The 25,519-nt window shown below is 41.1% G+C and overlaps 1 protein-coding gene, 1 long non-coding RNA gene and 1 pseudogene across 5 annotated transcripts in view; 1 reads left to right on the top strand and 2 right to left on the bottom strand.

Annotated features, from left to right (window-relative positions):
* Positions 1 to 7,270, bottom strand: part of LOC118976072 (uncharacterized) — a 74,594-nt gene extending 67,324 nt beyond the window's left edge. Inside the window, exon 1 of the long non-coding RNA XR_005064193.1 lies at positions 7,221 to 7,270. This is a non-coding gene — a long non-coding RNA (uncharacterized LOC118976072). The remainder of the gene's footprint in view (positions 1 to 7,220) is intronic.
* Positions 7,271 to 7,383: 113 nt separating this feature from the next.
* Positions 7,384 to 25,519, top strand: part of CEP78 (centrosomal protein 78) — a 29,925-nt gene continuing 11,789 nt past the window's right edge. For all 4 annotated transcript variants that reach the window (XM_037030337.1, XM_037030334.1, XM_037030338.1 and 1 more), the window contains exons 1-9: positions 7,384 to 7,874; positions 11,670 to 11,842; positions 11,937 to 12,009; positions 12,850 to 12,953; positions 14,492 to 14,666; positions 16,991 to 17,104; positions 18,358 to 18,422; positions 18,709 to 18,820; positions 24,741 to 24,876. In XM_037030337.1, coding sequence (XP_036886232.1) covers positions 7,622 to 7,874; positions 11,670 to 11,842; positions 11,937 to 12,009; positions 12,850 to 12,953; positions 14,492 to 14,666; positions 16,991 to 17,104; positions 18,358 to 18,422; positions 18,709 to 18,820; positions 24,741 to 24,876 — 1,205 coding nt within the window. In that variant the 5' untranslated portion in view covers positions 7,384 to 7,621. The remainder of the gene's footprint in view (positions 7,875 to 11,669; positions 11,843 to 11,936; positions 12,010 to 12,849; positions 12,954 to 14,491; positions 14,667 to 16,990; positions 17,105 to 18,357; positions 18,423 to 18,708; positions 18,821 to 24,740; positions 24,877 to 25,519) is intronic.
* Positions 10,553 to 11,191, bottom strand: LOC118976064 (40S ribosomal protein S8-like; annotated as a pseudogene).

Below are 25,519 nucleotides of genomic sequence, written 5' to 3'. Positions count from 1 at the left end.
TTCTTGCTTGGAATGTTTCCGTTGAGAAGTCATTAGCCAACCTTATTGGGACCCCCTTGTATGTTACTTCCTTTTTCTCCCTTGCTGCCTTTAGGATTCTCTCTTTGTCCTGGAGTTTTGCCATTTTAATGATGATGTGTCTTGCAGTAGGCCTCTTTGGGTTCCACCTGCCTGGGACTCTCTGCGATTCCTGGATTTGTGTGACTTTCTCTCCCCTCATCTTAGGAAAATTTTCCGTTATTACTCTTTCAAGTAGGTTTTCTATCCCTTGTTCTTCTTCTTCCCCTTCTGGTATTCCTATTATTCGGATATTATTACGTTTCATGTTGTCTTGCATTTCTCTTAAATTCTCTTCATTTTTTCTGATTCTCTTTTCCATTACCTCGTCCGTCTGGGAGATTCTTTCCACCCTGTCTTCGAGCTCGCTTATGCGGTCCTCCGCCTCATCAATCCTACTCTTCCTACCTTCTACTGTGTTCTTCAGTTCAGAAATTGTATTTTTCATTTCCTCTTGGCCTTTGCTGATGGTTTCGATTTCCTTTTTCATGCTGGTATAGTTCACAGAGAGTTCATTGTAGCTCCCCTGTAGTTTCTGGTAGCTCGTTGTAAGCTCTTTGAAGTTCCTGATAACCAGTGCTTTGAATTCAATATCTGATAGTTGACTTGCCTCTATGTCATCTAACATTCTTTCTGAGTCTTCCTCCTTTTCTTTCACTTGGGGATTGTTTCTTTGTCTCCCCATTGTTTGTGATGCTCTTCTCGTTGGCCTCAGCTTCTTAGATTGATCTGTTCTGGTACCCCGAGTTTATGGTGTGAACTTCTGTGGAGGATACCTGTGGAATTCAGTGGTGCAGTCTCCTGTAGGTATCTTGGTCTTCTCTGCTCCCACTACTCCTCCGGTTGGTGTCCAGCAAGTCAAACCTTCTGGTCTCACTAACTGCAGCAGCCTGAGGGGCTGTTATTGTGGCTCTTCTGGCACCTTGGTACACTCAACTGGTCTTGCCAGTACCCCCCAAGATCCAGACTGGCGCCTCTCACCCGCACCCTACTGAGAGCGGATTTTCTCCCAGGCTTCCCAGCCCTGGTCTACATGAGGGTGCACGCTCCCAGGCAGGCTTTCTTGTTCTCGTAGGCTTGGGTGTGGACCTTTCTCTGTGTTGTGTCTGAATACACAGGGCAACTCACAATTCTCCCAAACCAACAGCAACAGCCTGACTCCCTGTGTTTCCCTGTCTGCGCTGGCTGAGTATGGGTGAAGCTGGCAACTGGCTCTCTTCCAGGGGCCCAGCCAGCAGCCAGAGATTCCCCGAGATTGTTTGCCAGCTGGTGCAGGTCCCGCGCCACAGGGATCACCTGGGTGACTCTCAATTCCCCAAGCCGAGGGTCGGCGCAGACCCCGCCCCGCCGGAAAAGCATGGGCGACTGGCGGTTTCCCAAGTAGACGGCCTGCGAGGGGCCCCTCGGGGGCCCGGAAGGTGCTCGAGACTGGCGGTCGGCAGAGCCGGGGGCCGGGAAGGCGGGCAGGACCGGCGGCCGAAGGAGCAGGTGCCGGGGCGGGCCGCCCAGGGGCTGGGAAGGCGCGCAGGACGGGCAGCTGGTCAAGCCAGATCAATGCTTGACTCACAGTGTCTCCTAGTCTGCGCCTGCTGAGCAGGGATGGAGCTGGTCTGCGCCGGCTGAGTAGGGATGGAGCTCGCAACTGACCCACTTCTGGAGGCCTTGCCAGCAGCCCAAGACCCCCCGGGACTGCTCGTGGGCAGGCACAGGCCCCTCGAAGCAGGGAATGCTCTGGCAACTCTCAGTTCTCCCAAGCCAGCAACCTGACTCCACGGGTTATCAGAGCTTTCTGGTTTGCTTCCAAATGCTCACTCCTCTCTCTGCCACTACTGGCAGACCGATCTCTTATGGTGTTTTCCAATCTGCACCCTGCCAGACGGGGGTGGTGCCGGTGACCAGTTCTCTCCCAGAGACGGTGTTGCCCACCCTTGGCTCTCAGAGACCTGAGCCACTGGCCAGGGCCCTGGCTCGGCCTGGCAGGGGGCCCGCCACCGCCTCTGCGCTGCTCTCTCGTACCTTGTTGATCTGCGGTCGTCTCCTCTCCTCAACCTCTGGTCATTCAGTGTCCGCTACACTCTCTGGAGTCCTGCCTTCTTATATGCTGGGTCCCAGTTTGGCATCTGCTGTGCTCCTCCGCAGATCAGCCAGGTCCTTCTCCGGTGCGTGGAGAGAAGCGAAATCCTTTGTTCTACTCCGCCGCCATCTTCCCTCTTCTCCTAAAATCTTTTTTAAAAAAAGAGTTTGGGCAGTATTACATTAGCAATGGGTGCCATGGGAGGGTTGGCAGAGGGTAATAGCATAATCAAAGAACCCTGGCAGGCGTAGCATGGACAATGAACCCCTGTGCATTTGCAGGCCTGAAAGAACACCGTGGGCTGGATTACTGACAATGAAAGGGAGTGGGGCTGGAGACAAGGCTGCAGCGCTCATGCCGTCTTTGTGCCCAGGGAATACAGTGTCCCTTAGACGAGTGCACTTGAAGTGCCAGTGCACAGTGAGGTACGGAGCTTGTTCTAGAATGTAACTCAATATGCTGCATCTTTCACCAAGAAAGTCTTGCCTGCTGAACAAAACATTTGCATTTGGAAGCAAGCTCTTTATCTTACAGAACAGTAAGTTGTCAACCAGCAACCAGTCTGTGGACTTCACATTGGGTAGTATTGGTTTAGACCACTGTGAGGAGGTTGGTCCTTAATCTAAGTGCAACGGGAAGTCACAGGAGGATTTGAAGAGAAAGTGGCAGTGGCTGTATTATGGAAAATGGGCTGGAAGGCAGCCGGAGTTAGCAGAAAGAAGACAAGGAAGTTTGTGCCTGAAACCTTGTCTTCTTGGTGAAATAAGAGGTGTATCCTCTTCAGGTGAGAGCAGGGACACAGAATAAAGTCTAGTAACCATATGAAAAGAGTGAAGAGGATTTGGAAGAGCCACTGTAAATATCTATAACTAAGGGACTGGAAAAGAGAAATGGGGACCACATGTCACTTAAAATAAGACGGTCTATTTTGTGGATATAGCACTGGGACTAGATCCAACAAACTCATTACTCTAGAATGCAAGTCCAGAGATGATTGTTAGAGATGAGCAAATAGCATAAGCATTGAGGAACCATGGAAGGTAAGCTGGCTTGGAAGTCGGGTTTATTCTGCTGTCAGGATGAAATAGGAGTACAGTGAACAAGAGGTAAAATGATCCCACTAAACTGTACTCTAGTCAATCATTCACTCACCAGACCCCTGAAGAAGGAGATGCCATGTCTTGTATTGCACATGCCTGCAGGGAAGGCAAAGCATTTTGTCTGAGGCCAGGTGTGAACTTGCCTGTCAGAGGGTCCCATACGCGCGGTGCAGAGGCATCTTCTGCTCACTATATACAGGGGAGCACATGGGTAGAACCTACCAGATGCTGAAAGAACTAAAGCTATAGAAGCCAAAAGGACTATTAAACTATAATTAAATGGAAGTAGAGAAGAGATTATCAGGCAAATCTTGGAAGAAATCTTGCCAAACAGAAAATAAGTAAGCTTGGGGAAAATAAATTGTAAATTAATATGCTAAATAATTAATTAAGATGATGAAGATCTTCCTGAGCTACATCAACAGGCAGTGGCTACCAGGTGCTGGTAATGACTTGTAGGGAGAAGAGCAGAGACTGCACCAGTAGTCATTGTTACTGAAACAAAGTGGGTTTGACTGCCCACAGCCACCAATAGGCAAATCTTGGAGGCAGAGGTTGGTGAGAAACGAAAGAGATTTTTATTCAAATGCTGAACAATCTGGACCTAGAAACCCTCAGACAGAGCAAAACCAAAGGCAGTGCCCAGAGTTCCTTCTCCCATTTAAAATACCATCCCTTGGAAACTGCAGGTGGCCACTGAGTGGTCATCCAGGCAGTGTGGCTTTTCTCCTGGACACTGTCAGGCCTCAGGTGCCCTCCTCAGAATCCACATGTGTGGCTGGCTTCACCACTGGCCATCTGGCTTCTGGGGCCAGAAGGTCCTGGGAACACACCAGCCAGTATATTCACAAGGTGGAATAAGCAGAGGTCCCTTCCTTCCCCTGGGTTTATATTTGTCTTCCATGTGGGACAGACCAAGTTCTTTCTCAGTGAAACTTCCATGTGTTCCAGGCAGGCTTGTCCTCCAACCAATCCCTTCTTTTTCCCAGGGTTGGTACCAGCCCCTGCCACCATACTGACCTCTATGGTGCATGTGCCTGCCTTCTTTTGGTCTCACCCCCAATCGGGTACTAGAAGTGGGTAGGAGGACTCCCCTACATCCCCATCCAAGTGTCTCACTAGCCTTGCCCATGCTCAGTGCAATACTTCCTCCGGTCACCATCTTGCCCGGTGGCAGGGGTATGCCACCAGGCCATCAGTATCAGTTATTCAGTACCTCCTACGAACTATTACTGTGCTAAACATAGGAAATACAGGTTTGAATGAGACATGGTCCCTTCCTTCAAAGAAATTACAGTTTACAGAAAGAAAACCATTGAAAAAATGTTTATTATTGGACATATTAAGTGTTATGATACAAGGATGTCAGGAAGCAGAACAGTTAGGCACTGAACAAGCAGGAGGAGAAGTGAGGATTGGAGAAAGAAGGCTTCCCAGAGAAAGCGGCCCCCGGCCTGAAGTTGAGAAGCAAGTGGAAGTTAGCTTGCTGTAAGACCAAAGCCCCAAAAGTCTAAATTTAGGATTGATTCTGAAGAACTAACAAGTGGCCTTATTCAAATTTATGAAAGCTGCAATAGGAGAAACTTACATACATGGGCAAAGCAGCTGCCTGTTCCCAGTGGTGGCTGCCAGGAAGAAATCTACACCCCTCCCAGGACAGGGTCTCTTTTTTTTTTTATGAAAGGTTAATAGTAAAACCATACAGGTGGGCAGTCACATAGTCCACCAGAAAGAACAATGCATTTCTAAGTTCACAGATAGCATCAGGCAGTTATCACACTCTATGCATTCATTGACCTCCTTCCTGGGGGCATGACCTTTATCTTTGGGCATTCCAGTTTTCTGGGTAGTCAGCCAAGCCTGAGGCTACGGAGAATTAAACAGTCACAGAGGGTTAAATAGAGAGCCCAACATTTCCCAGATACCTTTACTGCTGGAATCATATTGCATCTCTGACATCCCTTATACCTGCTAAGGAGCAAGTGGAGGAGGAGGAAGGCCCTAGGTCAAGGAGTAGCAACTGTAAAGGCCCGGGTAGGAATGATAGAACATCAGAAACTCCAAGCAGTTCCATGTAGAGAGAAAACATTCTAGGAGGAATGTAGCAAGAAATAAGACAACAGAGGCAGTCAAATCATGAAGGAGCCTATATGGCAAGCGAAGGAGTACAAATCTAACACTGGGGCAATGAGAGGTCTCTGGCTTTCCCCAGGCAGTTTGATGTTTGAAGAGAGAGATCTTTGTTAGAAGCCTCAGCCTCGAGTGGGTAGTTAAGCCTGAGCAGGAGATAAGATCACCCAGAGAAACTGAAATGTCAGAGGATTGGACACTGTGAATGGGAACCTGAAAAACACCAACATTTAGAATGAGTAAGCAAGAGATACCTAAAAGTGAGACAGAGAATAAGGAATTAGTAAATTGGAATCAGGTGACTTTGTGGAAAACAGAAAAGAAAGAGCTTAAAAAAATCCATGGACTACTACCTTAAGTGATGCTGAGGACTAAAAAATGAATGTAGCAACCAAGAAATCATACTGAAAATTAGCAACAATTTAAAATTCCATCAAGAGGATAATAAACAAATTATCGCATTTTGCTACAGGTGAATCCTATACAGCAAGGAAGTATATAAATTTAGTATTTAGCAAATACTAAATAAAGCAGATAGCAGAAGAAAACACAGTTGAATGTTATATGCTGTTTAAAAATACTTACAAATGTAGCAGAAATATAAAGACATATATTGCAACGATGAATACCAAGTTCAGAAGAGCAATTACTGGAATCATTTCAAGAGTGGTCCAGAGAGTGTTCATAGGGCCCTTCAACAGAAATGATGTTTCATTTCCTAAGCTGACAGAGGAGTGTTTCCTATACGGTCATGTACCACTTAATGATGACTGCATTCTAAGAAATGCATGTAGCCCACGACACACCTAGGCTATAAGGCATACCAGCATTTTATATGCAGTCTGTCATGTACTGAAACGTTGTTATGTGGTGTATGACTGTCTTATAATTTAGCATGTTGCATGTAAAAATCATTATTGACCACACCTAGGGTATTTTAGTGGAGCTTACTGGTTGGTAGTGGGCGGGGGGTGGGGGGGTTCAGAACACAGTGAATGGAAGAGCAATGCTGTAAACACAGTGCCTCAGGGCTAACTGGAGGCCAATGTTAAAAGATAAACTCTGGTATACTTAAATTTTTGAGATTATTTGAGCAAAGATTAATTCAAATCAGGCAGCACCAAACTGGAAGTGGTTAGGAGCCCTCCACCAATAGGAACTGGGGAAAGATTTTTATATGAAAAAGGAGAAAGGAAAGCAAAGGAATTACTGACTGACTGTAGATTAAAGCCTAGTTGACTGTGACTGTCCATAGCTTTCCGATTTTCCTAACTTGAGGCATTTACAGGCTTATATTTTGGTTTGCGTGTGTAAGACACCACAACATTAGCGCCACATCAGTCTAACGGCTTCCTTGTTGAAGTTAATACCAATTTTCTGAGTTCTTCCACTTAGCTTTAAACTACTCAATTTCCTGCGCCCCAGTTTCTCTTTTGTAAAATGGATATGCAACAGTAAATTCCCTGTGAAGTTGTTAGGAAAATTTAATGGTTTCATATGGACTCAGTGCTTATAATGAGGCCCAGGAGACATATGGTACTAGTTACCAGAGTTAGCCATCATCACCCCCAGTACAAAACAAAGAGATTAGTAATAACCACATTAAAGTCTTGAATTCATGGAACACTTTACAATTTGCAAACAACCATGTGAGGTAAGTAGGAAATACAGATATTAAGAGTTCTTTGCAGAAGTTAATACAGACGTGAAAGATTTGATGGATCACAGTTGTTCCTACAACCCCAGACACTCAGGAGTTTAGACTACTTTAAAAAATGTGTGGCCACATCCATATTTCGCTTTTAAACGGTTCAATTCGTAAACCTTTTTCGGGAACCCTGAATTCCTAAACCACTTACCTTTTGCACCACCCTCGCCTCGAAGGTCCCGCCCCTCGGCCCCACGGGAGGCGGGGCCTGCGTGCGGACGCAAGGCGAGCGCGCTGACGTATTTGCGCACTGCCCCCCGTGGGGCCCGCCCACCGGCTTGAACCGAAACCCCGCGCCGCGGACGGAGGTGAGGCGGGCGCTAACGGCCGGCACCGGGGAGCGGGAAGCAGCGCGGGAGCGCATCTTCGAGGGGCTGGTTGGGGGGCGGTCCCCCGGCTCTGCCTCTTCTGGCCGAGCCGCTGCCCTTGTGCATCTTGCGGGGCCACAGCCTTCGGGCTGAGGGCGCGCGAGGAGCGGGGCGGCAACCAGGGGCTCCCAGACGGGGGCGGGCGTCCTCTCCCCCTCCAGTCCCCCAAGGCCTCCCTGTGGCCATGATCGACTCCGTGAAGCTGCGCCGCGACAGTGCGGCCGACTTCTTCTCGCACTATGAGTACCTGTGCGCGCTGCAGGACTCTGTGCCGCTGCCCGCCGTGCGCGCCTGCTTGCGGGAGGGTGTGCTGGACTTCAACGCCGACCGCCTGCGCCTGGTAGACTGGACGCCGCTCCTCAATACCCTTAAAATTAATAAAGATCTGCCCCTGATCTCTATCAAGAGCTTCTTCCAAGCGTGGCTTGGCGAAACAGGTTCGTAGTTCTCGCTTCCCGTAGTCCCAGTGTCGGTGCAGGGAAGCGGGATTTTAAATGGTGCAAGGTGGAGCCTGGGTGCTGCAACCCCGGTGCCCAGCGCCGGGGTACGTGTGCCGGGGAGCGGGCCTGGGAGTCCTACCAGCTCGGTGACCCCCGGCAAATCCTTTAAGGTCTCTTTTATAACCCATAACTTGGGTTTTAAGAGGACCTGCTCTGTATGGTGAGGGCAAGGATTCGCCGAGTTAACGCTTGTAGAGAGCACTTAGCACAGTTTGGGACATCGTTTAGTAGTCGACAGATGTAATGGTTACCTATTTCATTGCATGACTTTGCCTAGAGTAGAACAAAGCGATTAGGAAATTGAGACATCCGAGCCTTTTGCTCCGTCTCGTTTTAAGACAGGGCTCTCTGTTGGGGAGGGGGTGTTTTCTTTCTTTTTCTTTTTAGTGTTCGAATACAGTTGTCTCCACTTTCCCGCCACCACTTTCCTCCGTTGTATTCACCCCACCCCCACCCCTCCATCCTCACCCGCCTCGGAAGGGAAAAGGTCGTCATGGAACGTGTATAAAGGACCCATGGGCAAAGCCAAAGCGGGTGTTTTTATAGGAGTATTGTATAGTGGAAAGACCATAGGTGTGAATGCAGCCTAGGGTATGAATTCCAGAGTTTAACTCTGTGGTCGGGACGGGTTAGTTTTGAACTACGCAATTGTAAAATGACATGAAAAACCACTCTTTCCCACGGGTTCTTAGAAATCGTAAGTTATGAATGTAAAGCACTCTGACACTTGAATGAGCTCAGTCAGCACCAAACGCTGCTAGAAACCAGGCTTCTGCCCTAGAGGAGCTTTCTTTTACCGTGGGAGGCTGCAGGTGATGACAAACGCAGTGGTCAGTCCTCTGGAAGAAGTGAGTGCTGGTGCTACAGAGTGTAGCTATTGGAGTGGAAGATTCAGGGAAGGCTTCTTGGAGGAGCCATCCTTTCTAAGAATGTGTAGAAGCTACTCAGATGACAGGAAGGCGCAGCTGTGTCAAAGTTTGAGAAGTTTAAGAATATCTGGCAGAACTAAGGTACAGGACTAAAACACTGGGTTTGAGAAAGAAGTGAATTGAGGTTGGAAACCTGGTGGGGTCAAATAGGAAGGGGCCCTGTTTGTCCTGTCAAAGGGTTGGATGTTTATCCTGAAGGTGGTGGGAAACACTCAAGGATGATGAGATAGACTTTGATTCGTAAGCTCATTCTGACCTCCACTATGGAAGGCAGTGTATTGGGAGGAGGGTGAATTGTAATCTAAGGGCCCAAATTAAGTGTAGAGGGGGAGAACTGGATTACAGAGGTCAAAGAGACAGCATGTCACCAAGTTTGGGTGACAGTTTGAAGCAGCACTTTTCTGTGAGAGGCAGAGCCCTGGAGGAAGGGATTGGGGTGGGGGAAGGGTCTCCATCTTTCATGCTTTAAGAGGGGCCTGTGGGGCATCCAAACATGTCTCTACTAGACAGGTCTAGGCCTGAGGAACAGATCTGGGCTCTTTGGGGAGACAGATGTTTGAAGGCCTGAGAAAGACAGAGGTTACCCAAAAAGAAGATCCTGAAAATCGTAGACCTGAAAAATGTTTTTTTTAATGGACGCACTTAAAAATGTTCATAAACTGAGGAAATCAACAGAAAGAGAGTGTGTGAAGATAAGAAGAGAAAAGGATTTTTAATTTAATTTTTTAAAAAAACCTAAAATGACAAACCGCTTGTCATGTATGTGCTGGGTCGTTTTCTAGGCACCGGGGTTCATGCCATCTGTTAACCTCTTCTGCAAGGACAGTGTAACTCATCTCCTGTTGAAGAGAAGTCAGGTTATTCTCTGCATCTTATTGAGGTGTAGGAACTGTTCTGTACCTCTGAAGACTTTACTTAACCAAAGTAGTAACTTAGAAATCAAAAGAAATTACAGTTGGAAGGGACCTCAGAGTCAAGACCACTGCATTTAATCTGTCTTATATTTTACATTTAGATATTTACATTTACAGTATGGAAAATGCATTAGACCATTCTCCAGAGTTCCTTTACTGAACCTCATTTATCGCTTGCATCCAGTGGCTCTAGGTTGTGTAGATTTTAACCCCCTAGATTTGCTTCTTCATCCTTAATTATGTTTTGCCTGGGCTATTGCAGAAGCTTCCAGCTGATTTTGCTGCCTGTGAGTTCAGTTTCTCTCAGTTCATCTGGCTTCTCTTCGTGAATATTCTTCTAAAATGAAAAGATGTGCTTAAAATAATGCTTATAATGGCTTGTGTCCACAGGATTATTGCATATTGGTTACATAGCTTGGGTTCTACACAAAGGCTTGGAATCTGAGCTGGGCTCTGCCAAGCCTCACAGGGCTAGTTAGCCCTGAGGAGGGGTTCTTTTTCTAATCTTTCTGAAGTAGGTGCTTTTTTCTAATCCTTTTCTTTATCTAATTGGTCCTTCGGCAGCCGCGGCGAGGTGCCTTTTCTACCCTGCACTCACCTGTTCCAGTGGTAGCCCTCATCCTCACCACCCATGGGATGGATTAAAGCCACATTCTCCCAGGCATGCTTCAGGCAGCCTCTCTACTTTTATTTTATTTTATTATTTTACTTATTTATTACTTTTTAGAGTAAACACCTTTATTACATGAGCTAAGATAGGAGAGAAGAGGATTTATTTGCCTTTTGGGGCCTTTATTTTCCTCAGGTAGAACTCCAGCTCCTTGCCCTCCAGCATGTAACCACCTGCCGGCCACACTGGCCTGATCCTGGAGCTGAGCGTTTGAGAAGCTCGCCCTGCTGGAGCTGCTCCTCTAGAAGACTGATGGTTTTGACATTCTTTTTCCTTTCATCGTATTTCTTCTGAAAATTTTTGATCATTTTTTTGTTTAAGATCTCTTCCTCCTCATGAGTCAGCATGGCCCCCTTTTTGCGGCCCAGGGACAGTGCCTAGTGGGACTCGTATCACTGTCGTTATGGTGTGCCGTTAATGAGCACGGTGCAGTTCTTTATGAGCGTCTTGGTATGGCCTGGTTCACTGTTGGGTGCGTTATAGGCAATATCTACAATCCTTGTTTTGTGCACACAACGCTCTGAGCCCAGGACCACTCTGAGGACCAAGCCCACATCCAGCCTCAAGGCTTGGTACTTCTCATTGGCTCCCCACACTATACGTATGCACTATACGTATGTGTACGTGGCAGGGGCCCATCTTATTGTTGGCAGCAGGGTGTCCTGGCTTGCTTTTTCACTTCTTTTGATGGGGCTTTCTCTTGTGCCCAGTCTTGTGCCTCTTGTCCCGAGAGATGCCCATGGCTTGGCACCAGTTGGAAGGAGAAAAGGCAAAGGGTCACAGTCCAGTTTGTGCAACCTCTATTTTAATTTTTGTCTCTTCCCCCCCTTGTACCCCTGGTCTTTACTTGTCCCCACCTGCAGTACTGTCCGTGCCTGGCAGGTGTCAGGCTTGGAAGTCTTTGCACACGTGCTTTCTCTTAAGTTAATGCACCTTCTTCTACAACTGAGTAGTTATTCTCATCTTTCTAGGTGATCTTCCTCAAGGTTATCTTGAAGTCATCACTTATATATATATAACTTTTTGCTTCCATAGGAACTTTTTTTACTCACATGCTTTTATATCTTACATGCTTGAAGTTTTGAGTTTATTTGTGCCCCTCCTTAAAGAGGGCAGTCAGGATAGGAGTCATTTCTATGCCTTAGCACAGAGCAAATGCTTTTTAAGGATGATAAAATGTGTGGTTGAAACCACTAACTTTACGTTACTTTTGCTTTAGTTTCTGACAGAAATAAAGTTTGCAGGAGTCGAGTTCCTTCAATAAGAAGCAAAGATGTGACCTTCCAGCTTTGTAAAGCTCTTAAATGCTGTTTAAATGCATCAAATGCTCTAAAGAACCTAGAGCTAAATGGACTAGTTCTGAGAGAGAGAGATTTAATTCTTTTAACAAAGGTAAGCCTTCTCCATTGGGTCCTGAGAACATTTGATAGTTGCATTTCAGGGAAACTAAACCAATAATTTTTTTCACCTTTTCTCCCCATTTAAGGGATTGAATAAATCCTCTACTTTGGTGCACCTGTCTCTTGCGAATTGTCCAATTGGAGATGGAGGTTTAGAAAGTGAGTTTCAATCTTACTTAAGTATCACAAACTCAGTGTTGGTGGGGACATATCATGGACGTAATCACAGAGAAGGTGATGCTTAATTGGGGTCTTTAAGAATTAGTGTGTGATCACCGTGTCCAGTAGTGGTCTGAGGGGATAAGGAAGCCTGAATTTCAATTTAAGGGAATAGAATTTGAGGTCCTCTATCTTATCTTATATTACTCTAGTATGTTTTATAGCACCTAATAAAATTCTGGGGTTATAGTTGACATTTAAATTGTTGATTGATTCCTGGCTCGTGTGGCCCAGTGGATTGAGTGCTAGCCTATGAACCAAAGGGTCGCTGGTTCGATTCCCAGTTAGGGTACATTCCTGGGTTGCAGGCCAGGTTCCTAGTAGGGGGCATGTAGGAGGCAACCATACATGGAGGTTTCTCTCCCTCTCTTTCTCTCTTTTTCCCCCTCTACCTAAAAATAAATAAATCTTTTTAAAATGTTGGTTGATAATCAAGATGAGGTTATAGGAAATGAAAATAGAATCTTAGCTTTTTAATTTTTGCTCTGTCTCAGAAGATAGACAGTATTTTACTGAATAATTTGGAATAAAGTTTGCAATATTCAGAGTTTAGTTTTTAGCATGTAAATAGAATTTAACTGTTGCTATAAACTGGAATAACACTGTGTTCCTGCCATACTTTATAATGCACCATTCCATATCCATTGTCAATGAAGATCATAGATAGTGATTCTTAGAGTACAGCTGTAAACCTCCAATAGACTCAGAAAAGTGAGTAAATCAAGATGGACTAGACTCTGTAGACTCATTTTATTGTGTGTGTGTGTGTTTTCCTTTTAGTTATTTGTCAAGGTATAAAGAACTCTGTCACCCTTAAGACAGTAAACTTCACGGGGTGTAATGTGACATGGCAGGGAGCAGATCACATGGCCAAGATCTTAAAGGTGATTTTATGTTTAAACTTTCATGACAACATCATATGACTATAGCACGTTACTGTTTTGTTACAATATGGCATTTGTTTTTGTTGTTTGATACAGGTGGTAATTGCAGTTCTGGTTTTGTTGAAAGAATATGACCAGTTTTCAGTTTGGGGTTCTACCATTTAGTGACAATAGTCCATTTAAGCTTAGAAATCAGAGATGTAATATAAACTCATTATAATAATGCTTTTGTGTATTTTTAGTTACTGAAAACATTTATTGTGATACTATGAAGATAGTTTATATTATTACAGCCTTCAGATGACGTAAATTAAATATTTATTGTTAATTGCTGTAATTTATAAACAAATAAAAATCACTACCATAGCATTTTGTAAATATAGTTTTTAAAATAACACTTTAACAACTTTACAGTGACTTTAGCTACTATATTTGGGCCTAAAATTACTTATTAATAATTTAATATACAGCTTTTTTTAATAGGTTGATGGTACAGGCCTGGGATAGGTAGACTGTGGCTGGTGAGCCAAATTTGGCCCCCTGGCTATCTTTACTTTACCCATTGAGCTGAGTAGTTGCAACAGAAACTGTATAGCCCACCAAGCTAAAAATGTACCTTTGGGCCTGTGTAGAGCAGACCCACTCAGCCCTGGTATAGAAGACAGCAAAAAGCAAATGGCCTAGGTTCAAATCCCAGCTCTCCCATTTCATAGCTCTTGACTATAGACAGATTACTTAACTTCTGTGCTTCATGTGGATTAAATGAACTAATTTTGTATAAAATAGTGGCTGGCACATAATAAACACTATGTAACTGCTTGCTGTGATTTCCACTGTTGCTTTATTAATAAGTTATTGCTAATAGAAAAACAACACTAATGATTTTTTGTTTATAATGTCATAGAAACTGAGTCTTGTTCTTTAAGAATGCAGTAAGATTTCTTTATTTTAAAGTCAGTTTTTCCTGTTGCTATAATTTATTTTATGAATAGAGCGAGCTTATAATATGTCTTTCAGACAACTCATGTGGTTAAAAATCAGACCATCAGTTTTCTAAGGCATGTCAAACTGGCTTTGCATATTCAAGGCCTCTGAAGTTGGTATGCATACCCCAAGTAGTATGTGAGATCCATTGGGTTACAAGAAGAAAATATTAGAACCTCTATATTTATTTTTGCATTATTTAAAAAATATGCGTAGTACAAAATGTACATAAAATATATGAACAGACTTTCATGTATATAATTTATTCAGATAAGGAAAATAAAATTTATGGAATGGGATTGAGTTGTCAAAGCTCACATAGCTAACCAGCAGCAGGTCATCCTGCGGCTGAAGTCTAATTAATCACTGGCGGACTAGAACCTGGGTCCCAGGACTCCTGAAACACAATTGAGTGTTTAGCTTCTCCAGTTGACTCTCCTAGAATACATGCTTGGTATGTGTGTGTAAATCTCAAACAGGATAAGCCATACTCAGTATGCATACCTTGCTCCCTTATTCAAGCTACTTAATTCCATTTTATTAAACCTTTGAAGTATCAGACCATGAGAAGACATGAAGAAACCTGGGCAGAGAGTCTTCGTTACAGGAGACCTGATCTCGACTGTATGGCTGGCTTGAGGCGCATCACTTTGAATTGTAACACGCTCATTGGTGACTTTGGTGCAAGTGCTTTTGCAGAATCTCTTAGTGAGGATTTGTGGCTTAGAGGTAAAAATACTGCATCTTTTAATATTAAAAGTGTTTAGCTTTTTGGCACAATCCTGTTGTCTTGTTTTACCTTGTTTTTATTGTTGACATTATTATAAATGTCCCCATCCCCGAACCCTGCCCTTTTCCTACCTCCACTCAGCCCCACTCTCCCTTGCCGTATGGCCACCACCACACTGTTGTCTGTGCCTGCCTGCTGTGCATAAATGTTCTTTGGCTCATCCCCTCACGTTCTTTCATGCAGTCCTTCCTACTCCTCTCCCCTGTGAGAACTGTCAGTCTCTTCCCTGTATCCATGCCTCTGGTTCTATTTTGTGTGTTGGTTTATTTTGTTGATTAGATTCCACATGTGAGTGAAATCATATGGTAATTGTCTTCTCTCACTGGCTTATTTCACTTAGCATTATAATCTCCAGGTCTATCCATGCTGTCACAAAAGGTAAAAGTTCCTTCTTTTTTATGGCCATATAGTATTCCATTGTGTAAATGTACCAGCCCTTGTTTATTCATTCACCTACTGATGCCTGTTTAGGCTGTTTCCAGACCTTGGCTATTGTAAATAATACTGCAGTGAACATGGGGGTGCATACATTCTTTTGAATTGCTGTTTCAGGATTCTTAGGTTATATACCCAGATATGGGATCGCTGGGTCAAAAGGCAGTTCCAGTTCTAATTTTTTGAGGAAACTTAATACTGGTTTCCACAGTGGCTGCAGCAGTCTGCATTCCCCAGTTTTTCTTTAAGCTTTTATTGTGCTTTTACACTTTTTTGAAGAGTTATGTATATTCTTTATAGAGAATACAAAAATAACAAGAAAAAATTACCCCTAATCTTAATAATACACAGATATAATCATTGTTCATTTTGGTATATGAATTTTCAGTCTTTATTTTTTATAAATTTACTTGTACACTTAGAGATTATAAAAATAGGATCATAGTGTACCTACTATTCATATCTCTGCTTTTTACTTCATATACTGATGTACAGTGGTTTAATCAATTCTGTGCAGTTAGATTAGACAATTCGTGCTCTTTCCTGTCGGAAACAGTGCGTAGTGAGCATCTGTATGTACATATCTAAGTGTGATGTAGTTTTAAGACTTTGGATGTATGCTGCCAAATGGCGGCCATTTTGGAATGGCCGGAATTTTTGTCTGTGCTTAGTCTGCCCTGGCGGTTTATGTGAGGCCTGCTCCCTCGAGAGCATTGGCTTGCGTGGCTTTTAAACATGCTAAAGCTACAAAATTAGTACCAGCATTTTTTTAAATGCAAGTGGGATTACTTCAATTTTTTTTTCACTTAGTGAAACACCTTAACAAGTCAGGAAATTTGTATATACCATATTATCTTTAGTGACTGTTCAGAGTTCCATTTACATAAATATGCCACAGCATATTAGCTTATTCATGATCAGTTTGGCTAATTGGATAATTATATTCTGTATCCATTCTTCTGTGGTAAGAGTTTGTAAGTGTTACATCACACTCTTTGAGGTCCATGTATCTGACTTCTTATTTCTGTGTGTCATGAGGTTCTGAAAGACCAGTTATTTTAATGTAAGTGTGTACACAACACTTTTTTTAAAAGGCTCATATGATAGTTTCCTCATATATATACTTTTTATAGCAGATCTTTTATGATGATGCCTTTGGTTTAAATGAGTAGGCTGTGCCGCCTCAGAACTACAGGTGTTCATGATCATGCATTCTGTTCTTGGACCTACTACCGAGAGTTCTTGACTGTCGTTCTTTCATGACAGGCTTTTAGCATATTTAACATGTATTTATCATATGGTCACACATTCTTTGGACTTGTCATTATTTGCATCCTTAAACTTTTTTCTTTGTCTTTTTAGTTCTAAATCTAATAGTTAATACCTTTTTAATTGTTTTCCCATTTTAATTAGTTTTGAGAGTAAATTGGTGCTCAAGATCATGATGAAAAGAGCGCAGTCTGATTGCTGAGCCTTCCCAGTTTTTGCCAATGAGAGCTACACTGCCACTAGCATCCTTGCTGATACGAACTGCACTTCTCTTGTGGTTTTTTGCCTCACGGATTATGTAGAGTTATTCTTCAGCTCTAATTGTAAAGCATGTTGGGTGATTACTCAAGTCAGGATAATCATGGCATGTCCAAGAAGACTTTTTTATTGGATTATGTATTATGTGTGCATATGCTTTAAAAAAATTTTTCAGTTCCTACTATTAAACACCTACCATGACTAGCCTTGTGCAGGAATTGCCTGTGCATGAATCAGTGAGCGCTGACTGTATGTTAAACCTGTACAGAACCGGCAGGTGACTTTTGTCTTTCGTCACTAGCACTTGACCTGCAACAGTGTGGCCTCACCAATGAAGGAGCCAAGGCTTTACTAAAGGCCCTTGAAACCAATGGAACTCTGGTCATCCTGGATATAAGAAAAAATCCACTCATTGGTATGTTTCCACATTTTTTTTGATTAACAAATAACAAAGCAAAAATAATTTATTCATGTATTGACAGCTGTTAAAACCTAATGTATTTACTTTTCTAATCTTACACTTTTCCAATACAAAGTCTTACCCTCATGGAACTTACATGCTAGTGAAGGAGTTTGGATAAAATTGAGTAAGCAAATAAGTAGTATAATTTCGTATAGTAATAAATGTAAAAATACCTTAAGGTAAGGAGACTGAGGGGAGCACGTAGCACAGTGGTAGATAGGTCTGCCCAGGGACAATTCTTCTGGAGAAGTGACAGTTGAGGGGAGGAGACCAGAGGGACACGCTGTGGAAGATCTGGGCAAGTGCATCCCAAGACAGCAGAGCAATGAGTGTGCGGACACGTGGGTAGCAGGGGGGATGGAGTAAGTGAGGAAAGACGAGAGGCAGCATGGCCTGAGCACTGAGTGAGGGAGAGCATGATGTGCAGGGCCGGGGAGCTAGCCTTGAGGGTCTTCAAAGCCAGAATGAGGACATGGATTGTTCTAAATGAGCAAAGTTTTGAGCTGGAAAAAGGCCTGATTTGGAAAGCATTTCAACAAGATAACCCTAGTGTAGAGACTAGACTTGTGGGGGGATAAAGAAGCGAAACAGGGAGACCAGTTAGAAGGCTGTCACTAGTGGTCCCAATACGAGAGAGTTATGGCTTACCTTAGGTGGAAAGTTGGAGGTGGTGAAAAGTCATTGAATTCGGGCTGTGTTTTGAGGGTGTAGCTAGCAAGACTTGGAGAATAAATTAGGTGTGGGGTATGAAGGAAATAGTACTAAAGAAACAAATCCTAGATGTTTGCGTGTAACTTGGTGATACCACTTACTGAGAAGACGGGGGCTGAGGAAAAGAGCAGATTAGAGAGAATGTCAGCACTTCGGTTTGCTGCTCAGGTGCCCCTTAGCTAACTAAGTGTCTAGACAGTATTCAGACTCTGCCTTCTGTCCAAAGGTCTCAGAAGTGTTTAGATTTGATCTTTGCTGCTGCAAAAATAGTAGCTATCAGGGGGCAGTGTGTCAGGTGAAATACTTTCATGTTAGGTTTTTGAGGAAGAAATTAGGCTACTCAGAGGCAGGAATATGTAAACAATTACATTATGAGGGTTTTATATTTGATTTTATGAGGAAAGCAATAATTGATTGGTTTTTGTTTTTAAATAGGAATAGAATAGCCACTTACTAGGAAACAATTACTATAATTTTAATTTATTTTACTTTAGATCATTCTGTGTTGAAAGCGGTTACCAAAAAAGTTCTCCAGAATGGAAGGAGTGCCAAGTCAGAGGTATAACATGGTTTACTCCGTAGGCCAAAATGTCTCTTTTATTGATTGTTTTTCTTTTTTTTTCTAATGCAATAAAATTATCAAAATAGTTTATAGCATCTTAAGTTGTTAGTCAAATGAAATGGCTTTTCTGTTTTTGAAATATTGTGTGAATCTTTAATTTAAAGTCTCAGAAACACAGATTGTAAACTTTTTATTAGCTTAAAATATCTTGATAATTTCTGATTAAGATCAAATCCTCATAAATTACCTTTTTCTGAAATGGAGTATTTTATTCCTCTTCCAGTATCAGTGGATAACTTCTCCATCAGTGAAAGAACCACTGAAAACTGCTAAACAGAAAAGGAGAACTATAGTCCTGGGAAGTGGTCGGAAAGGAAAAGCTACTATTAGAATTGGTAACCCTTTTTATGTTGGCGTTTCAGGGCTACCAGGACTCAATATTTCCATGTATTCTGGTGTGCTAAAGTGAAAGACTCCTCTTACTGTATATTTATAGTAACAACTAGTGTTAACTGCATGTCTTTTAGGGTTACTGTGATTATTCTGATGCAGATTATGAGAATTTGTGGACTGTAGAAATGATGGATTTAAGCAGGAGATGGTTATATTTTCATTGTTTTAAATTAACTAATTTTCTTGTTTGTGCTTCATAAAAAGTTTGTTATATATATTTTTTAATGTATTTCCTGCTTGATGATTATTTCTAATACTTTACATTTGAAATTTGGGGAGCACTTAGTTGACAATTTTAGCATTGATGTTTTTGATTGGTGATTTTTTTAAAATAATTATTTTTTTGTGCTATAAGAAGCAAATTTTTTTTCCAAGTTCTAGTTTGACCTCTTACTATCTTCTTCCTTAGATATTCCTATGTAAAGCTGTAGAGTGAGTTACACCTTGTTTCTTTCAATGAGTAAAAAAAAAACTTAGAGTATATATACTCCTTATTAAAGAATGCTGCATACAAGCTTTTTGACCATAGATGGAACAGTGTAGAAAAACATTCTTTAAATTTTTGTTATAATTTATATTTAATTTTTTAAATAATATTTATACAGAATTTTAAAATCAAGCCTAAAATGTTGTGTCCAAACATAATTTAAAAAATCTTCTTATGAAACTGTTGAACAATGGCATAAGTTAGAAAGTTTCATATTCTTGTGAACATATTAAATTGGCTTAATTCAGTTCTGATATTTTTGTATTGTTTCTAAAAACACCTTAACCTTTATTTCTAGAACAAGTATCTTTAGTTACAAATACCCTTCTTGTGTGTGTGCGTGATGAGAACAAATGGCACAGTGGAATTAGTTAAACAAAATCTAATATGAACCTGACCCTTTATTGAGAGTAAATTTACATTTTGAAACAGTGAAACCATAATGTATATTAAAAAGAAAGTGAAGTAAATTTTTTATATTTATAATCTGCCAATTTTCTAGAAAAAGGTTTGTGGTGACTTTCATTATATATCAGGTATGTGTAGATCACCAATTACCAACAAATAATCTTTTATTTGGATGCTACCTGAAAAAAATGTTTACAGTGAAATGTTTATTTGTTTGTTTGTAACATACCCCATCCCTCCTGTAAGGCGAGGGCACTAAAAGCAGGCCTGGACAGTGGCGTGCCTCAGCAGAGGCAGGCCAGAGGTTTCGCTGACAGGTCTTTGGCATTGCTTCTTTATTTATTTATCTTTTGTAATTGATTTTTTTCTATTACAGTTTACATTCCATATTACTTTGTATTAGTTTCAGGTGTACAGCATAGTGATTAGACAATCATATACTTCCAAAGTGCTTTCCCTGGTATTTCCTGTACCCAGCTGGCACCATGCATAGTCATTACAGTATTAGTGACTGTATTCTCTGTGCTGTGCTTTACATCCCCTTCATTGTTCTGCAACTATCAACCTGTACTGCTCAGTCCCTTCACCTTTTTCACCCAGTCCCCTAACTCCTCACCACTCTGGCAACTAGCAGTCTGTTCTCTGTCTATGAGTCTGTTTCTGTTGTATTTGTTTATTTATATAGTTCTTTTTTTAAAATTGTTGTTCAAGTACAGTTGTCTCCATTTCCCCACCACCACTTCCCTCCACCCCAGCCATTTCCATCTCCCACCCTCGGTCCTAACCCCCTTTGGCTTTGACCATGTGTCCTTTATACATGTTCCGAGACAGCTCTTCCCCCTTCAGATTCCACATATAAGTGAAATCATGTCATATTTGTCTTTCTCTGATTGACTTACTTCACTTAGCATAATAACCTTGGCCCATCCATGCTACAGCAAATGGTAGGATTTTGTTCTTGTTTGTGGCTGAGTAATATTCCATTGCATCTACATACCACAGCTTTCTTATCTACTCTTGTATTGATAAGCACTTGGTTTACTTTCTTAGCTTAGCTATTATAAATAATGCATCAAAGAACATAGAGTTGCAATATATTCTTTTGAATTAGCGGGTTGAGATTTTCTGAATGTATATACCCAGAAGTGGGATTGCTGGGTCATAAGGCAATTCCATTTTTAATTTCCAGGGGAACTTCCATACTGTTTTCCATCCTGGCTGCACTAGTCTGCGTTCCCACCAACAGTGTTTGAGGGTTCCCTTTTCTCTACACTTGTTTGTTGATTTAGTGTTGATAGCCATTCTGACAGGTGTGAGAGGAAATACCTCATTGTGGTTTGAATTTGCATGTCTCTGATCATTAGTGACATTAATCATTTTTCACGTCTGTTAGCCATCTGTATTATTTCTCTTTGGAGGAGTGTCTATTCAGGTTCTTTGCCCATTTTTTTTTATTGTTTTGTTTGATCCTAAACCAATGACATTTTTTTCCATTGCTGTTAGAGAGAGAGAGGAAGGGAGAGGAGGTTTAGAGAGAGGGGAAGGGAGGGAGAAAGGGGGAGAGAAGCATTCATGTGGGAGAAACTTGATTGGTTGCCTCCCGTAAGTGGCCAACCAGGGACCAAACCTGCAACCTAGGCGTGTGCCCTGAATGGGAATGAACCTGTGACCTTTTGGTTTGTGGGACAATGACCAAGCAACTGAGTCACACCAGGCAGGGTTTAGCCCATTTTTTAATTGGGTTTTGTTTTGTTTTTTGTTTTGTTTTTTTTTTGTACTGAATTGTATGAGTTCTTTATAAATTTTTGATATTAATGCTTAATCAGATTGTTGATGGTTTTCTTTGCTCTGCAAAAACTTTTTAGTTTGATGTAGTACTATTTATTTATTTTTATTTTGTTTCCTCTACCCAAGGAGATACATTAAAGAGTATGTTACTAAGAGAAATGTCCAAGATTTTACTGCCTGTGTATTTTTCTAGGAGTTTTATGATTTTGAGTCTTACATTTTTTTTAGATTTTATTTATTTATCTTTAGAGGGGAAGGGAAGGAGAGAGGAAGAGAAATATCAATGTGCGGTTGCCTCTCATGCATCCCCTGCTGGGAACTGGCCTGCAACCCAGGCGTGTGCCCTGACTGGGAATCGATCCGCGATCGTGTGGTTCGCAGGCCCATGCTCAATCCACTGAGCTACGCCAGCCAGGGGGTTGAGTCCTACATTTGAGTCTTTAATACATTTTGAATTTTTTATTGTGTATGGTGTAAGAAGGGGGTCTAGTTTTATTTTTTTTGCTTGTATCTGTTCAGTTTTCCCAGTAGCATTTATTGAATAGACTATTGTCACCTCATTGTATGTTTGCCTCCTTTGTCAAATATTAATTAACCATACAGATGTGGGTTTATATCTGGGCTCTCTATTCTGTTCCATTGAACTATGTGTCTGTTTTTGTGCCATAACATTGCTGTTTCAATGACTATGGTCTTGCAGTATTGGATGCTACCTGAAATTTTGAAAAATTGTTGTTTGACTTAATACCACTGAACTGTACACTTAAAAGTGGCTAAGATGGCCCTAGCTGGTGTGGCTCAGTGGACTGAGCGCCAACCTGTGGGCCAAAGGGTCACTGGTTCAAATTCCCATTTGGGGTACATACCTGGGTTGCAGGCCTGGTCCCTGGTTGGGGTGCATGAGAGGCAACCACACATGGATGTTTCTCTCCCTCTCTCTCCCCCTTCCCCTCTGCATATAAATAAATAAACAAATACACAAAAAAAACTAAATAAATAAAATGGTTAGGATGATAAATTTTATGTTTGGTGTATTTGACCACAATTTTTAAATATATGTTTAAAGATTTTTGCTTAAGTTTTATGAAGGTATTGATTTTGTGTGACAATGGAAATAAAAATAGCACTGCTAATTCCATTACCCTATCAAGCAATATTGACATTTTCATTTTTCCTCCTTTATCTATAAACATAATTCCACAGTGCTTAAATATAATTGGCCATTCTTTTTTTAAGTCTGTATTAAATTAAATTTTATGTGATTTCTAGTTATACTTTTTAATGCATTCACGAGGTTTCATTGAGTTTATTGAGTTGATTGGTTAATTTTAATTATTGAAAGATTAGAAATAACCTAAAAAGTAGTTTTTTAAAAACCATCTTCATAAATACAAGTTCTTTTTTTACTATTAAAAGATTTGTGTTCTTATTCTCCCTTAATTAACTGATTGGTCAGTAATATTTAAGTAATAGTTGTTAAGAGTGTTTTATTAAATCCAAAGAAATCTTATGATTTGCCTACCAATTTTAATTTCCAGACAGTGATATTTTAGTAGTCAAATAATAGAAAGAAGTTGAGATTTGAAGTATCACACTAATTATATATTATTATTATTATTATTATTAAAAGTTTATATTATGTGTAAAGATTTTTAAAAGTAAGTTGGTGTTTTTATATAATATTAGAAGTAGAAATATATATATATAAAATACTTATACATTAACAATATTAGGAATTCTACAATTTTAGTACCTGATGGTGTAAAAGGGCATCATGGAATGAGACTAAAACAATTAAAAAATTTTTTTCTTACTCAGCATGATTAAACAGAGTGGACATATGGCAAGTTTATGAGCTCACTGAGCTATTTTGAGAGTAATTGTCTTTCTTGGTTTTTTTGTTTGTTTTTTGTGTTTGCCTCCGTTATGTGGAGACATGGAGGTGAGCCAAACCCGTGTCTGGCTCTGTAGTTCGACCCAGGTGAGGTTAAGGGTTAAACAGTTGTGAACTGTGTCACATTCCTGTTATATAATAGCATGTGCAGAAAGGAAAGAGGAACTTTTACTAGAATATTTTTTTCTCCTAACAAGATAAATATAAATTATTTTGGTTTTAATTATAAATATGTTTGCATTCATTTCTGAAATTAAAGGAGAAGGTATACGCATACAAACCATGTACACACAACATTATTAGAGAGTAATTAATTAACAAAAACATAACACAGTAAGTTGGAATGAGTTTCTCGATAGTTTGAGAGATAATGTGGATTTTCCCAGAGAAACCACAGAGGGTCACGTGGTTATCAGTAAGCTCCGCCGCAGTATCTGTCCCGTATGAAGCACATATGCTGTATTTCACACGCTGTCCTAATGCTCCCAAAGTGGATCTTCTGTAGTGAAATAGGTTTGAGGGATGGATGTAACTATTTTAACAAACCTGTTTTACTTGTTTTCAGCGACAGTGAAAATGTTTAAATATGAATTTTAATATATGGTTTGTTCTAAATAAAGTATTAACATGTGGGCTACTTTTTGCTACCAAATACTTCATATAAAGATACTTGACTCTTTAGTATTAAAATGTTGGGTAAGTCTCCACATTTCACTCTTTTACCCAATGGGTTTTATGTCTTTTGTGTTTTCTACGTGAAATCAAATGAGCAATGAACAGACTTATAGGAGAGTAACATTGATTATACCACCCAGGAATTTTCAGCCTTGTAACTTGACTATTTTTGCATAGGAAAATTAATCTTAAGTTGAAATTTTGGTCTGTTCAGGAGATTCTGTTTGGCAAGAGTCATGGGTGTAGCTCTATCTTTGATATTCAGAAATGCCAAAGATACTCTGATATTCAACAAACTGAATGTTTATGCATGGTACATAAAATGTACCATATATAATTTTTCAATTCTTGATATATTTTTATTTACTTTTGCATATTCTGCACATTTCATTTATTTTAGTTAAAGTACTAACCTGTTACTATGGAGAAATTATATTTTTAAACATTTCTGGCTTATGTAAAACATTTTTACAAAATGACCCTATCTTTAATAGCCTTAGATCACTTTTAAGGGTCATTTGTATTGTTTTACAAGTGTGCACATGTGATAGTTGCTCTGTAGACTCTGAGTGCATCTTGAGTCTTTCTTGTAATGCTTTTTCAAACACAGGACTGGCCACAAAGAAGCCTGCAAATAATGGAAGAAAACACTGCCTTAGTAAAGAGTGTTACGCCCCCGAGCCCCTACCACCTGGCGTGTCCGGTTTCCTGCCTTGGCGCACTGCAGAACGTGCCAAGAGGAACAGGTAGAGTGTTTTTATTCCCTGTCTTGAGTCATTCAGAATTCGTTATTTTGACACTTTTATTAATGTGGGAGGTCTCTGGCTGTTTCTCTAGTGGATAAAGATAACTCACACAATGGTTTCTGCTTAATGGACCTTTAAGGAAGAAAAACTAAAGGTAATTATAATCGGGAGTTTCAAAGTTATTTCTTGAATGTCAAAACAGATGTAACCCCGTGGGAGTCAGGAGGAGACTAAAATCATTTCTAACCATGCGAGTAAGAAGTTTCACTAAAGACTGACATAGGTGAACCGAGCCCAGCATCACAGAAGTGGGACTTTGAAAATGCAGTAATGGGAAAAAAGACATTTTAAGCATGGAAATAGTGTAGTGCGGAGTGGAAAACAAGTGTGGATTAGACTTAATCTAACTCAGTCAACTGGCATAACCCTTTATTGAGTCACAGTAGATTTAACTAGTTTTAGCTGATTGTTTACCCAAGGAATAGCTGTTTATAGTAATTTTCGTCATACAAGTGTAAAAGTCTTAAAATTGTTGAACTATAATTTTAGGCTTGTCAGTGAATCAGAGTGCTAGAAGTTATTTTCCAATGACTTGGTAGTATTCAAGAAATTGGGAATTGGCAATTGCTTAGGACAACAGAGC

The sequence above is a fragment of the Sturnira hondurensis genome, unplaced genomic scaffold (assembly GCF_014824575.4).
Source record: "Sturnira hondurensis isolate 20B ecotype Veracruz unplaced genomic scaffold, ASM1482457v3 Scaffold0020642, whole genome shotgun sequence".
Classification (NCBI taxonomy): domain Eukaryota; kingdom Metazoa; phylum Chordata; class Mammalia; order Chiroptera; family Phyllostomidae; genus Sturnira; species Sturnira hondurensis.
This window is presented reverse-complemented; position numbering and strand designations above follow the sequence as displayed.